General features: G+C 34.9%; 1 protein-coding gene across 1 annotated transcript in view; it reads left to right on the plus strand.

The window, feature by feature from the left end:
- Positions 1–17,010, plus strand: part of FBXL17 (F-box and leucine rich repeat protein 17) — a 122,849-nt gene that overhangs the window by 64,474 nt on the left and 41,365 nt on the right. Inside the window, exon 7 of the mRNA XM_083355520.1 lies at positions 7,816–7,892. Coding sequence (XP_083211646.1) covers positions 7,816–7,892 — 77 coding nt within the window. The remainder of the gene's footprint in view (positions 1–7,815; positions 7,893–17,010) is intronic.

The raw sequence follows: 17,010 nt of genomic DNA on the forward strand, positions 1-17,010 counted from the left end.
ATGTACTCTGAAGTAAACTTCCATTAATGTCCTAGATTGGAATTACACTCTAACATTCTAAAGCAGGGGTGTCAAACTCAATTTCATGGAGGGCCGCATCAACATTGTGGTTGCCCTCAGGGGGCCGGGTGGGTTTGGCCTGGGTGGGTGTGGCCTACTGGGTGGGCGTGGCCAGCTCTACATCGTTGGCATCAAGGGTGCCTATGGGGGCCTGGGCAGGAGTGGGACAGATCTGAGGGTCTCTGGGAGGAGGAGGGTCTCTGGGCCAGGGCTAAGGCAGTGGGGGCCGTTCCCTCACTGTTTCCAGGATGGCTTCGTGGGCCACATGAAACCACTTCGCGGGCCGGATCCGGCCCCCGGGCCTTGTGTTTGACATGTCTGTTCTAAAGTATAGGAAGTTGAACAGTAACAATTGTACAGCTTCGAGTATTTTGAGTTAATTTTTCCATAGTAAATCAGTGAGGCTGAATGCTGAAAAAATAGTCTCAGTTGTAAAAAAAGGATATGTTAACTTTGAGAATTGTCTCCATATTTGGGAAAGAAATCACACATTTTTATGGTTTGAAAAATTGCATAAGTACAGTTTGAAAAATGTACAATTACATACATTTGAAAAATGAAGTTCAGTATTCACACATGTATTTGTTAAATGTATGGGATTGCAAGCTTTCTCACCTTTATTATACTACAGTTTTGGTTTTTTAGTTTTAATTAAAACAACTCTTCTGAGATTAAGCCCTTTTACCATTAAGCCTTTTGAGGTCTGAGATAAAAAGCAAATGTTATTTTGTAACATTATTTACATGATTTACATGATTTTAATTAATGATTATAATCTCCATGGTCACTTTTTGCAAAAGGGTATTTAATTGCTTAAACGTTTTTCATTGTTTGCAGTTTGCAAAAACACTTGGGCCTTGAAGTATTATATCATATTGTTGTTACCTCTTCTACCCATTTCCTATTGCAGCACCTGCTTTTCATGCAGACTGAGCCAATAGACAGAAAAATAAAGCTTGCTTCCTTCTGCCAAGACATAACATACCTCCTGGCAAGGTTATATTTGAAAATAGTTCTTCATGTGGGTTCATATTCAAGTAGCATTGTTATTGCCAGATCATCTGACTAATGAAGGACCAAAATGATAGTGTATTTTTTTATTTGCTTGAGGCATGAACATGTAGCATTTCTTTTGAGAAAAAAGGGATTGTGGTGTTTCAAACAAAGTAGAAAGCTTAACCTCATAGGAAGGTCAGTGTTTTCATTGGTAACATGGGAGAGAAAGCAACTTTGTAAACAAAATAAAAAAATAAATTTGTGGTTACAAGTAACTGGAATAAATAATAATTGTAAAAAGATTGTTTTGAGAATATACATCCTGTCTTTGGACATTATCAGTCTGAACTATGAAGTATAAAATCTCTATATAAACCTTTTAAAAGTTACTTTGTGTTTAATATATAAGGCCAAAGAGCACTAACAAAATACTTATTTTACATTGGAGTATCAAGTGTATTTTTAACTGCAACATTTGTAAAAACAGCTATTTGTTAACTTTGGGGATATGCTCATGATGAATTGTTTGTTAAAAACAGTATGAATATTTTAATAATAATAAAATGGAGGCAAATTTAATTAACTTGATCCTTTTTTTATCAATTACACCAGAACTCATAATCAAATATTGTATTTTATTAATGTTAAGATGGGTATAGAAGATACTTGTCTCCCAAAGGATTATTCCTTACTGAAGTTGAATATAAAGAAACTAATGAGAAATTGAAGGGATTCTGTTTAGATAATGCTGCCTAGGTTAAGCCTGGATCTCTCAGATGGATACAATTTACATCTTCAAGTGTTTTAGCTATTGAGCTGAGCTCCCAACTTCATTTCTTACGCCCACACTGGATTTGTACTGCACTAGTTTTATTTTTTACAAATTAAAAATGCTTTCCTTTCACTGAATGTTATGGTGAGTAGGCTTGTACTGAAGTTTGTTTATAAATGCTGTTCAGCTATAGTATTGGATAGAATGTAAGTGTTATACAAAATGAGCATAATGTAAGATTCAGATGAAATGGGGGCGTTGTAGGTTCCTAGTCAAAACTGGGGAATTGCCGCTTGTTTGGTTCACACTCCCCCTGAAAGAAAAATAATTTGGGGATGCTTTAAAATTAATTATTATTGCTGAATAGAAGAAGATAGTATGGCTACTGTAAGTCAGATACTGGAAACGTAAAAGATTGGATTGCTCTATTTCTCTTTATGCATGGTAGCCACTCAGAATACTCAATAGAAGGTTATTCACTAAACAAATAAGCAACACACAGAAAATTCTGACACATCACTCTGAATTGGCTGCATTCTAGTCAGAGTCAGCATCACTTCTTCCATTTATCCTGGTTAGCACTGGGGTCTGGTTCAACTTACCTATATCAAGTGATAATCCCCCTGCTTCCGCAGGAGGAAGAGGTATTTGCACATACTGTGTGTCATTTTCTTCCATCCTTCATCATTCTGTCTCACTCCCTTAAGCCTCCCAATTATGCCTAATTTTGGAGTGGGGTGTAGGGTGTAGGCTGTGCATAACTTCCTAGTGATCCTAAGGTTAGGTGGAGGGAGAAACTTTAAAGCAAACCTTTATTATTCCTCATTTCATATTTTTTCTAGTTCTTACAATAAGCATTCCAAATCAGTGTTAACTTTTTGTAGGATTCTGGTAGTTATACTGGAGATTTGGGGAAAGGGATGCTTATATTCTTGCAGTCAGATTTCTATAGTTTAGAGGTGTTACCACATGTATTGCTGCTAATAGAAGAGCGTGGTTTCCTTCCAAGTATATGGATTAACATATTCTCCTTTGCAAGATATCTAGCTGTTGTGCTTATTTCAAAGACATTCAGGTATAAATTGGGTCATCATGAAAAACATTTAAACAAATTGTATTCAAACTGCAGGCTTGCAGCTCTTTCTGTACAATATGAAGCACTGCATAACAGCATGAGCAGCAATATTGGAAAGTAAGCATTCACTTCCTAATTATTTGTGAATGTGATTTATCATCCTTGCTGATCACAACTTTATAAATACTGGGGCATGTAATCGGAACACATCCTCAGTCACTAGATTTCAAAGATATTCAAAGCAAATTGAATGTGTGATTCTCATACACAACAAGAGAAAATGCTGTATAATGCAGAAATTTATTTTTAAATGTCTGCAGCCCTATATTGCTTGTTAATTGGCTTCATACTCTAGGGGACATTAATGCTGAAGTGAACAATATATATGTATTACATTACATTCCTTTAGCCAAGTGAATCTCTATTTTTTCAAAATAGTTTTTGTTTTTGTTGCATGATTTTTATTTTGACCATTTTTCACACATGAAAGATCAACAGTTCTTGATTTCTTGATACCCTGTTATTCCAATGAGGCCTTCATAAATAAAACAGGTAAAACACCAAAGCTACTCAATTAACTTGCTAGAGTGGAACCTATTAAGATGTGATACTGATTCTTTAGCTTGAATTTCAGTAAGATTTAAGGAAATATTTTGGGTTTTTAAAGTTTATTTGTCTTTGGAGACTGCTACAAGGAAGCCACAGAATACTTTTTTTTCAGTTTGACTGGAACAGTGATATTGTTACAGCTAGAAAGAGGCTATTGCCACAACTCAAAGTAGATTAATCCTGTGTGACCTACCTGAGATCAATTTGAAACTTGTTTACTGTAAGCTAGACATATTGACAGGCCTTGAAAATAAATATCCTCAAATTGACTGAGAATGTTAGTTTTGCCTTCTTTTTACTGATACATTATGGCAAATATTTGCTGCTTTTTGTCGCAACTAACAGCATAGCAGCACAGAAATTAAAATATAGCCATGGGGGAGATGGTTTAGGAATCCTTAAGGGAAAATGTTTCTCAAACAATTTGAATCTAAAACATAAAGTTGTTTCTCCCCGAGGTAGGTGTCAAATGTCACATTATGATTATCTCAGTATTCCAAATTCAGTGTATAGAACTAGAAGCTGGATCAGCATATTTATACTTGCTTGATTGATTGAGGAGTCTTAAACACATTTTCCTATGAATGATTTACTTTTGCTAATGATATATTGAGTTGTACTATAAGTTTAAGTTTTCTTTTTGTAATTTCAACAACAGATGTCAAACCTTTCATTCACATGTGCCTGCACATATGGAGAGAAGTTTGCTGATGGAACTACAGAAAGATAGTTTTTAGAGATAAGTAGATAAGTCTTTATCTACTTACACATACGTATCTACTGAAAAATACAAGGTCCTGACTCTATCTGAAACCCTAACTGCTGAATAAAGCTCATAGCACTTGGAATGGGACAACTCGCTGTGACTGACTTGCTCCAGTCGACTCCCCCGACTTGACTTGTCCTATGGTTAGATGGCTATAGCAAGTTGGCCAGCGCAAGACAGCGGAGGCGAGTCAGTTACTGTTATGACCCAGGTCACCTAGGCAAAGGCAGGCATCAATGGTGTCCTTTATTGCTCTGATTAAAGGCCACAACAAATGGCTCTATAACAGCTGGTATTTATTGAATAAAAATATTTTTAAAATATTCTAATGGTATTTCTTTTAAGTTTATCTCTGTTAATCATGGGAATGGAATTATTGAAGTAAGGTATCAAAATATAGCAGGAATAGATGTAGGAAAAATAGGGTGCCTGAATTAGGAAGGAAAAAATATCAAAAAGAAAGGAGTAAGAAAGCAGTAAATATAAAAAAATGAGGTTTGACTAGAAAGGTAGATAACTGAGGAACAGTTTAGGAGAGTGGAAATAATCTAGTTCAGGCATGTCAAACTCGCGATGTCACGTGACGTCACGTGACATATCGGAACTTTTTCCCATTGCCGGCAATGGGATGGGCGTGGTTTCTCTGTGATGCTCCGGCCTGCGGGCCAGCAGTTTGACACCCCTGATCTAGTTGTAAAGAGGATATTCACTAGACTAGACACAAGAATATTAACAGCTGGTGGAATAGAAAATACCAGAATTTATAGAGATGCATAAATAAAAACGGTAACATCTTAAATGTAAACAATAATAAAATATAGTAAAAACTTCCATATATCAATTATTTAAAACTATAGAATGATGAATGATAAAATTATAAATATTCCAACATGTAGATAGAAAATGAAATATGGGGAGAAGTAATATAAAATCCAACGTCATTCAGATGTCTGTGGATATTCACAGTGATCCAGGCCATGGTTATCCCAAAGGTGCTTTTTCAAGAGGCAGCTGGATTTTGTTTTTCCTTGAAGATGTTTTGCTTCTCATCTAAGAAGCTACATACATACACACTTTAAACCCCAAAATACACTAAGGAAGAAGCTTGTCCGACCCAAGAATAAAACAACCAGACACAAACTGAACAATGTGATATGTATAGATCTATACAAAACAATCGCTTCACAAACACATGGCACAACATAGGAGTAGAAACCCATCTGGACAATATTCAGCAGTCTATCTGCATTTGAACGACAAAGACCACATTCTGGACAGACAGGACTGCTGGTTTGAAAGAGGGATCAAAGAAGCCATCTACATTACATTTGAACAGCTCTCTCTCTCTCTCTCTCTCTCTCTCTCTCTCTCTCTCTCTCTCTCTCTCTCTCTCTCTCTCTCTCTCGGGAGGGATACAACACCACCTACTGTTTCTCCTGTTTACAACACAGTCCTATTAGCAGTTCCAAGATTCACACACACTGCACATTCAGGTGACCCTGAAGGCATAGATAAACCTCCAAGTGGCCTCAACAACTCTCAGAATGAGGGCTAATGACCAGATGACTGCAAGGAATATAAATCTTTCCATTCTCCACCATTCAACCAGAACTGAAGAAGCTTTTTGAATGAGAAATGAAATGTCTTCAAGGAAAAATAAAGTCCAGTTGCCTCTTGAAAAATCACCTTTGGGTCAACTTCATTCAATTAAAAAGAAACAGTAATAATTAGTAATTGTAAATTACCAGTGAATGATTACAGATCATCAAAGAAAATACTATGATGAGGTGTGATATGTACATACATTCTGCTCAAAATATATACGTTTTCTTGCGTTGGGACATAAAGCATTTTTAGAGTTTTTCCAGTTAATCTTCATGTTTTTTTTTGTTTATATCTTAAATGAAAGTTTTTTCACCTTAGAAAAATATAGTTGCTGTAAAAGTAACAGTGAACAGGACTGTTTTCAGCTAGTCATTCGAAGTCTCATCAGGTTCTGTTTCTAATTGTGTCATTTCCTTTCATACTAAGGTGATTGAAACTCCTTTTTTAAAAAAGTGAAATATTCTGAACCAAAGTCTGGGAGCTTTTATTAGCTGAAATGCATCACAAACAGTAACAAGGTCTCCAAGGACCACTTTTCTTGCAAGCTGTGTAGTCATATTTCCTCATTAGTTCTTTTCAGTTGTCACTAATGCCATGTTCCAGGCTTTTGCAAGATAGTCCAAAATGTAAAAACCATGTATGCATATAGAATAGACAATTATTTCCCATAATTCAAATTTCTTTAGACGCAATTTGATATTATGTATTTTACAGTTTCATTAACATATATTTTATCCAATAGGTAAATACTAAGCATTTGGAAGACTTCTCAGAATAATGGACAAATTGTAATGAAAAATTGATCCCTTTTAAATTATTTTTAAATACATATTTAGCATTTAAATTTTGCACACATACCAAAAAGCCATACATTTTAAGATATTTCAGTATGCTTAACATTAAAATATATTGAGCATTGAGAATATTTTGTGACAATACATAACTATTCCCTGCTTTCATTTTTTTAAGACTTGTTGTTTATATGCCTTACTTTAATACAATGACTAGATAGCAGTTGACGTCAGTAAGGTTAGAAGTAAAGTACAGGTAAAAAGCAGTGTGGTTCACAGTATATATAGTATTGGTAATTTGTTCTCTTTACATTGAATGGTACATGTTTCAGTCTCAAATTTTTATGAAGCTCTTAGAGTAGCTAATATAATTTGGTCTATTCCTCTACCTATATCCATTTAATAATAGAAAAACAATTCTGTGTCATTGGTATGATTTTTGGGATAATAAATATAGAGACAAACATAGAAGACACTAATTAATGAAAATTGTTGCCTGTTTTGGATTGTAAACCAATAAAAGAAAAGAAAATGGTAAAATTATTTAAATGTATAGTTTTGTTTATTTCTCTCATATATTTGAACAAAATAATGTAAAATTCAGACTTAGTAATCAACAAAAGAATTAAAACCATTTTTTCCCCAATTAATTTATTCTTCTGCAAGTAAACATATTTCAGCCTTATTGTTTACTGACATCAGTAAAACTGACTCAGGAATACAGAAAAAATAGAGTATCCAAATTTACAGTGGTAGCTACTGCACGATAATCTTATTAAATTAAAATATAATAGTATTTCAAAATGAAAACAATTCTGAGGGTCAATTTTTAAAAATTTGAAGTGCAGATAGCAAGATATTATTAAACATTTTTTGCCAGTTTGGAATAATTTATTTTATATCTTGTAATTAAAAATAAAATGAGATAGAAAACATTTTATTGAATATTTTAAAATATGTTAACTTTTTTGAATTCAGACTGAAAAATGGAGAAGTTATATATTTTGAAATATATTAGAATGTATTCACATTAAGCTGAAGTTCTAATTTCATCCGTCAGTCGATGACATTCGAAAGTCTAGTAGCCACTGGATTTTCAGTCTTATAAAAACTATACAAATGTTGTTTGTATGTATTGCAGATGTGTGGAGGTCATTGCTAAAGAAGGACAGAATTTGAAAGAACTTTATTTGGTATCATGTAAGATCACAGATTATGGTATGTAATTTTTTTCCCTTACTTTTTCCCCCTGGATATATAGAATAAATAGTGAGTTTGGTGGAATGCAGGTCACAGGACATAAATGACATCAGATAGGATGCACTAGAGGTAATGATGCCCCATTTTAAATTGTGTTTCTTTCTGTAGCTTAGAAACCAACTTATTCATTCAGTTAGTGCTTTAAATGCTCCAATTAGTTGTTAGGGTAGAGTGGCTAGCAACCTGATAAACAGTCAGAGGAGATTTGGGACTTTTTGGATGTTCCCTGTACTATGCCTCCTTTAAAACCTGGAAGCACTTTTGAAAATTAATCTGGACAACCCATGCTCTTTGGATCATTGTTTCAGAGATGTTCTCTTAAAAGAGAAACAAATGACCTAGGGTGGGCAAAAAAAAACACAGAGTGGGAACTGGACTGACTTCCTGCTAGCTTTCCTCTTAATTTCTCCTTATGGGAATCTAGCAGCGAGTATTAAAAACCTTTTGCCCTACCCTGCCCCACCCTGAAAGCAGATAAGTGGCAGCTGCTGGGTCGGGGAAGGAGGAAGGAATTGTGAGACTGGCTGAGAAATTATCACAGTATGTTTAAAATGAAGATCACATGACTGCAGCAGCAGTGCAGCAGTAGCCAGTAGCACTGAAACAGCCACAACTCCGCCAAATTTCATTCCTCTGGGTGTCATTCCCAGAACTTGGACACATTCTGTTTGTTAGCCCATTTGAAGCAACCTGGTTCAAAAATGGTTGTCCTATAATGCACCATTTGCCCAGTTAAAAGTCATGACAAAGGGAGTTTTAGTAGTATTGAAAATACAGTCAACATTTAAACTTGTTGAAACCCTCTGTGTGATTTATTAAACTTAAAATAGTTTTAAATTTTTGATATTTTAAATGATATTAAATACTGAAGTGTCAACGTTTTCTTTTTAAACATGGAATATGTGATTTTGAAGGGAAAACAATGAGCACGATATGTTTAGTTAGATTAGGCAGTAAGTTTGAGTTTCCAAGTGAATAGGCAAATTATGATTTGAAGCTGCATGGTTCATTATAGTTTCCCTCATTTTAGTACTGATTTATCAATTTAAATCTCATAGTTTATTATTATAAAACTCACTGAACGATCATGTGATGTTGTGGCTAAATGTGAACCATTGTTTCAATAAATCAGATTCCATAATCTAGTAGATCAGACATGTCAAACACAAGGCCCGGGGGCCAGATCCGGCCCGCGAAGTGGTTTCATGTGGCCCCTGAAGCCATCCTGGAAACAGTGAGGGAACGGCCCCCACTGCCTTGGCCCTGGCCCAGAGACCCTCCTTCCGCCAGAGACCCTCAGATCTGTCCCACTCCTGCCCAGGCCCCCATAGGCACCCTTGATGTGAACGATGTAGAGCTGGCCACACCCACCCAGTAGGCCATACGCACTCTAGCCACGCCCAGCCAGTAGGCCACGCCCACCCTGGCCATACTCACCCGGCCCCCTGAGGGCAACCGCAATGCTGATGCGGCCCTCAATGAAATTGAGTTTGACACCCCTGTAGTAGATATTAGGGGGTTTTATTTTGGTCGCTTCCAGCATCACATAGCAATTTTCAATAGAAAGTAGGGCACGATGCCATTTTAGATATGTGTTTATTTATAAAACTAAATATTATTATGATATACTCAGCTTCCAGATAATAAGTAATAAGAGAAAAGAGATTAAAGCTGCTACATGGTTTCCTGTTTTGTAATATTACATATAGTTTATATTAGTAACTGATATGAAGAAAAACAATGGGAAATGTGGAACTTTACAGATAGGCCTAAGGCAAAGGATCACATAGGTAATTATGCATATCCAAAGAGGCTTCTAAAAAAAAATCTGCAAATATGGCAGACATGTATCTGTGGACATGGCAAAATTAAAATGACTTTTAAAATTAGAGCTGCTATCACAAAAAATAAGCACACTTTAGTTCCTCTTAGGTGCTTTATTATATTTCAATATATTTCCAGAACAATTTGGTTTTCAATAATATCCCAAAAGCTAGAAATGAGCATGATTTCCAACCAAGGGCCTATTCTGTCAGACTATTCTGTCACTGTGAGCCTCATGCTTATGAGTCTCAGCACTATGTACATTCCAGAACACCAACAATTTCTCCTGGGATGCTTGGTCCAGACAGTTTAACCACCTAGGGTACCTGGGAATGGGTAGTATTATACATTTATAACTTTATTATTATTATTATTGGCCACACAGTCAGCCAGATGTTTAGACTAGATTTGGCATTTTTATCCACCTGTTGAGTCCTTCCCAAAGACCTTGGATAGGCTGATATTGCTGTTTGATAGTGTTAAAGGTATCATCACAGACTTAAGACGTTCCACATAAAGACACCTTTTGCAATCGATAGTAATTTCATCAATGCTAATGTTCAAATGATGCTACAGTGTTTTGGAACTGCACCCACAGTGCCTATTAGTTCGGGTACTATCTTTGCTTTCTTTCGCCACAGTCTGAGTTCTATTTGCCAGTCTTTATATTTTGTGATTTTCTCTAGTTTTTTCTCTTTTATTCTGCTGTTTCTAGGTATTGCAGTGTATACTATCAATTCTTCTAGGTATTTCTTATTAACAGTTGTTAAGTCTGGGATGTAACAGATGCTTGGCTTTTTGAATTCTAATGTTTCAAAGCACTTTGGCTTCTTTTTCTATTACTCTGTTTGGTGGTCCCATCAGTTCTTGCTTGTAGAGATATTTCTTGTAGAAATTCAATGCATCATTGTTGCTACTTTGTCATACTGTTATTTGAAATAAGTCTGCAATCTTCTTGCAGCAGCTGAATAGGTCTCCACTATATCTTCAGCCTCTTTGTAGAGACAGCATTTGCTGTCTGTTGCTGTCTTCTCAATTTTGGTTTCATATTCATTTGTCTTTAAGGCTTGGTCTTGTGCAGCCAGAATCAGCCCTTCTATCTCTTTCAACAATTTTTCTGCTCTTAGTCATTGCCAGGTCTTGTTATCTGCTTTGCCTACTAGTTTTATTATTTGTTTGTTTGTTATACTGGCCAGGTCTCTTTTCTACTCTTCATTTGGTCTTTCTTAAAGGCCAGTTTGGTCTCATGGTATTTAGTATGTCTTAATGGTTTACTGGCTTCAGTGCATCTTCTTCACTGCCCTTTGGATATTCTTCCAATGTCCTTTTTTTCTTCTTCATCTATCTGATATACTTGCAACATTCCATACCCACTTATGCTCCTTGGTAAATAAAGTCTGCCAAAGTTGCTGCACGAATGAAGGGCATGATTTAGTATCATTATTTTTCTGGTCTTTCTATCCTGGGCTTTTAGTTCTGCTTGTGTTCAGTCCACTATACCAGTTGTGTATCCAGTGACAAATTATTCAGGCATTAATCGCCTTGATGATATTTCCATCACTGAGCTTGGACTTTAAGATCATCTTCATTCTTCTCATGTATTCATTACTAACCTTCTTCTTGACTTCAGTATGCTTGATGTCAGCTTGAAGGATACCCAGGAAGTTGCAGTGATCTTCTTCATCCAGACTCTTGATGTTATTTCCAAAGGCCATCTTGATTCATTCAATTTTCACTTTCACAGCTGGTATTTTTCCATACAGCTTCAAGTCACATTCATATAAAGCAGATGGGGATAGCCTAGCAAGTGTTTTTGATGTTTGATAGCCACTGTGTGATTTATTTAGTATTGTTGATAGAAGAATCAATACAATGACAAACAATAGTGGTGACAGTGAGTCTCCTTGAAAGATTCTCTCTTGATATTAATCTCTTCCAATCTGTCACCATGGATCATCAACTGTGTCTTCCATTGTGATCTATCTTTTCACAAAATTTCTGATGTTTCAACTGTCTTTTATTATTTCTGAGCACTTTATTATCTAATTATATGGCCGGGAGTCCTTCTCGTAATCAATCCAAATTAAATTCGAGTTGTTCTTCCTTCCTTCCCTTATAGTTTTCCAAAATCAAAATCCAAACTTTTCAGTTAGGAGCTGATCTTTTGTTTGTCTCCTGAAAGAGTGGCTTTGTTTCTGCTTGGATGGAAAGAGCTTGTTTTCAACTAGAAGCTGCATCAGCTACCAAATCAGCAATTTGAAAGTTGTTGGTAAGCAGGTAACTGTTCTGTAGTTGCCTGGTGTTGCCTCTTCTTACATCTTTCATTATCAGGCAGATTTTGCCAGATGTTAACCAATTTTCAATTGGTGCATTCTTTTTAGGTATCCACTTCTTACTGGATTTGATTTGTAATAGCAAATCATTATTTCTTTGTTTCCAGTCTTTGTATATTTTCAATGCGTGAACTTTTTTTTCCCAATAGTCCTGCAGTTGCTGATCCTGGTTTTCAAGCACCATTCCTGAGTCATGTGGTCCACTTCTCACCAGATGTCCAGAACGCCAATACCAAGCTCAGTACTTGTTGATCTTGGTGATGTCTGCTCTGGTATAGGTTTCTGTAAGTTATGTCCCATCATATTGTTATGGGAGAGACTCCTCTAATAAGACCTGTCATTAATATTCAATTTAGGATCCTAAAATATATAGCACTGCTTGTTTCTGTGTGGGAGAAAACAGTGAATAAGCTGTTTACTATCCAGTTACTGTTACCTAGAAATCATTTCTCTCAAATCTTAAACATTATCCATGAATTAACATTTCAAATTGCTTGGAAGAAGGCAAAGAGCAACGCAGTGCAGTTAAAAATGTTTCCAAAGCAATTTAAATGTATATATTACAGTTCTTCCAGAGTCAGTTGGAAAGATTCTAGTTTTTGAAATGTCAGGATCTTTCTGACCTAGCTAAGTTAATGGCCTATTTTATTTGTAATTCTCTTTCATCAATTGCTCTATTCACGCTTACTTATTAAGTGTACATACAAAAAGATTGCATCTAATTACAAAATGCTAAGAGCACCTATAAAATGCTTCTATAAATATATAACTACTTGTTTTAGCAACAAAAAATTGTTTAGATAGAAGATCTACACAAATTTCAATAATACACAGGTCCTGAAATTCAACTGTTAGGAAAAAACACATGCAGAACATTTTTAAAAACTTTCTAGGGGATATTTTCTGAATGCATTTAATATATGTCTTATAGTTAAATAAAAATAATGTAGTATTATAAGCTTCCATTCATATATTCCATTTTATAATTGCTGAATAATTTTGGACTAGTTTAATTTAGGTTCCTACATTGTTTTTAGGATAAAATGGCATTGTTTAGATAGGCTTAGGTAAAATTTTATACAACATTATAGTAATGTTTAGAAATAACATTTTAAAAATGTCATTAATGTTTAATTAATTTAAAACATAAGTGTCAAAATTATTAGCAAATATTTATCCTAAGTATACCCAAATAGAAATGGAGAATAAGCTGTTGCACCTGAGGTAGCAAACATAAGTGGGTATTGGAAATGCAAAAACTATTAAAATCATAAACATAGTGGTAAATGAATGAGAAACATTATTGGACTTACTGTAGAAGTATTCTTCATATCCAGTGATATCCAAAAATAAACTTCTGTGATAACTGTACAAATAATAAGCAATAATCCCTCATTCAAGCAATTATATATAATTCTGCTGGCTATTAAAGATGCAGTAGCAGTAGAATTGGAGGTAAACTAGATATATATAAGAAAATTATATATTTTCTAATTATATATCAAAGATGTCACAATCATGAAAGCATTAGGCATGCTATAAAGGACATTCTAAAATTAGTCAATGAATGGCAATTTCCAATATGATAAAAGAATTATATATACAGAAAATAACAAGATTAACAGTGTTTAATTATTGGATTAAAATTACCATATCTTTGGCTCAATTCACTTGTTAGAATGTGGCTTCCAGTATACTGTTTAAAGGCCAAATGCAGTCCCCACCCCAAATTATGAAGTCCTGCTATACGTTTTATTAGAAATGGTTGTGAGGCATTGATCTACCACTTTTAGACTTTATTCGTTTCAGTGACAAAATAAGGCTGGTAAATTCTGGCTATTCAACTGAAGAAAAAAAACCTTTTGAAGCATCATGATATTACTTAACAGAATCCAAAAAAGACCCCCTTCTACATTTGCAGTTAATAAAGTCCTGAATACAATAACCTCTTTCAAGGATGCTGGGTATAAGTAATGATCGTGTCAAATCCATTCATTAATCTGGATTTTCAGCCTGCCAGGTTTTCAGCTTGAAAATTTGATTTATTCCATTAGTGTTAACATTTTCATTTTCTCACTTTTATATTTGTCTTCCTAGTCCTCCACAAAACAAAATAATTTTAATTTGCTTAGCTTATGGTATACTATTTAAATAACCACATTTTTTCAAACTTTTTTCAAACTGGAATAACTTTATCAATTTTTCACGTCATATTCCTTTTAGTTTATTTAGAATTATTTCAGCAACTTATTCTTAGGTAGGCATAGCAAATCTGAATTTTCCAGAATTTCTGCATAGCAAATGTTCATTAATTCCAGTCATCATAATTATGGTGGAATGATGGGAAATATAATTTCAATTGTTTAAACACCAGATTGCCAAAGGCTGTTCTAGAACATAAAATAGCCAGTGGAATTTATTGTCATATGGACACTAACTTTGTTAGTGTTAAATGGATATACTCAATAAAGGCAGGCAAACTAGAAGTAGCATACCTCAAAACATCTTGGAGTGAACAATGGTAATAAAAGTGTATGTCACTATTGTCTGCTTCCATGCATCCCAGAGGGATCTGGTTGGCCACTGTCAAAAAAAAATATGTTAGACTAAGATGGACCTGGCCTTGATTTACCAGGATAGCAATACCACTTAGTGCTTAGACATATGTACTGCTTCACAGTACTTTACAGCCCTCTCTAAGCGGTTTACAGAGTCAGCATATTGCCCCCAACAATCTGGGTCCTCATTTTACCAACCTTGGAAGGATAGAAGGCTGAGTCAACCTTGAGCCGGTCAGGATCAAACTCCTGCAATAGTGCATTGTAACCACTGTGCCACCATGGTTCTTTCCTGTTTTCTTAATGTATTTTAAAATATACTAGGCTAGGAGTAGGAGGGCCCAGGTTTTAGTCCTCCCATAGGCAGAGGCCAGCTGAGTGACCTTGAGCCACTCCCTCCCTCTCAGCTCTAATGAGCATTGGGCTCTGCAACAAACTGGCTCATTAAACCTTTAATCATATCTTGCATTGATAATCTTATTGTAAAATCCATAGGAGCATAGTGCACAAACAAGCAGACCTTGCAAATGCTAAGAATTCATATAAGCAAGATTTCATTAATTCAATAAAGTAAACAGTTGCTGTATTCAGAACCTCACTGATGCCACAAAGGCAGGCACAGTTTTCATTTAAAAAGTCCATGATCAGTCAAGCATCCTTCAGTGAAGCTATAAACTGAGCAGAATCCATGAGAGGAGGGGCAGTAATTTGTAAGGAAATTCTCCTTCGCTGGAACCTCCTCATTTCCATAATAATGATTGAGTTTATTCTGACTGTTGGATGCTAAAATGAAATGTATGACAATGTACTTAAAGCAACTTGAGAATTTGCAAAATAATTTCGTTTTATAAATCATCCTTATTCTTTTCAGTGCTGGCTGAGAATTTTGGAAGTTGTTATTCAGCTCACCTGAAGAGCAACAGTTATAATGCTTTAAACAGATATGGTTAGGAAAGCAGTATTGCATGTCCACTAGGCTGTGATTCAAGTATGGCTTGACAAAGGAAATAAAGCTGGAAGGGGGGGGGTTCGTGGTGGTGGAAATTCCAAAGCATACTGTGTTGTAAAGCAACCATGAAAGCAATTTTTCAAGCTTTAATGATGGAAAAAGCCATTGAGCAACAATGATGGTTTTCTATACTCCTCTGACCCAGACAAAGTCTCTGTGAAATCATTTTTAGACACAATAGTTTTAGTGGTGATGCATGCAAAGTATCTCTGTACTGGATTTTTCCAATTAGATGAGCTGACCTGCAAAGAAGCTAATCTAGAAAGAAGAATGGATACAACTTATAGCGCACACCCAGCAGAAGAGTTAGAACAAATTATTTTGATAGTTTTTTAGTTAAAGAGAAATAGTCCATAAGTACAGAGACTGCACAATGAGGAAAGAGCTGTAGGAAAAAAATCAGATAGATTTTCAGAAAATGAGACACAAAGCAATTCCTGATTTAAGATTTTTAAAAAAATTAAGAGTTGGGACAAAACAAGGTAGAAGAAAATAATATAAGGAAGAAATCCAAAAGTTAATTTCAACTCATTTCTCTGAACTAAATTTTCAGTTTCAATTAAGAACAAAAGTTTTAATTTTATTATGTGTTATCAAATAAGTAATCTAGAATTGCAGAAGACTAAAATATCTATAAAATTGTATCTGAAATAGCTTATGGTTTGAAATTGAGTTACAAAATATTATGTAACTTTTTGGGTATGAAAAATATATTTACTTCTAGATAGAAGTAATACTGCTTTCCTTCTCTTCCTCTTACACCAAAGAGTACAACAGCAGGGCAATCTTAGTTTCTTTCCTATGCTTTCTTTTTTCCCCAAACTAAGTTCACATGGATCATATTGCCTCTGCTGATTTAGATTGGGGAGGTTACCCATGCAGAAGAATACTTAATCCTTCCCAATTAGTGGAATCTTTACCAAAATTCATGCACTTATAAATTCTTATCAAATTGATTAAACCTGCAGTAGTTGATTCATGATCACAACTGTTCTTTCATTTCATGACCAATTCTAATAATAGATGAATAATGACAAATACATGGTTCCATATTCTGTAAACATTGTTTCCAGATCATAGAACAAAAGCAACTAAAAAAATCCATATAGTTGACCTTCAAAATAATATTTACAGCTGCTTGTTTATTCTAATCTCTGAACTATTCCATTCATTGGAAACTAATCAAATTCATCTAAAGTTCTTTCTTTCCTAAAATATCATTTCTCTACACGCTTTTTAACAATTTAAAAAATACATGTTTCTTCATATTGTAATTGAACATCCTTAGCACTGAAGAAATGGTGTTAAGAAATACCAAGAGCATAGATATTATTACATCCATGTTTTATTTA

Source organism: Vipera ursinii, assembly GCF_947247035.1.
Source record: "Vipera ursinii genome assembly, chromosome: 2".
Taxonomy (NCBI): Eukaryota; Metazoa; Chordata; class Lepidosauria; order Squamata; family Viperidae; genus Vipera; species Vipera ursinii.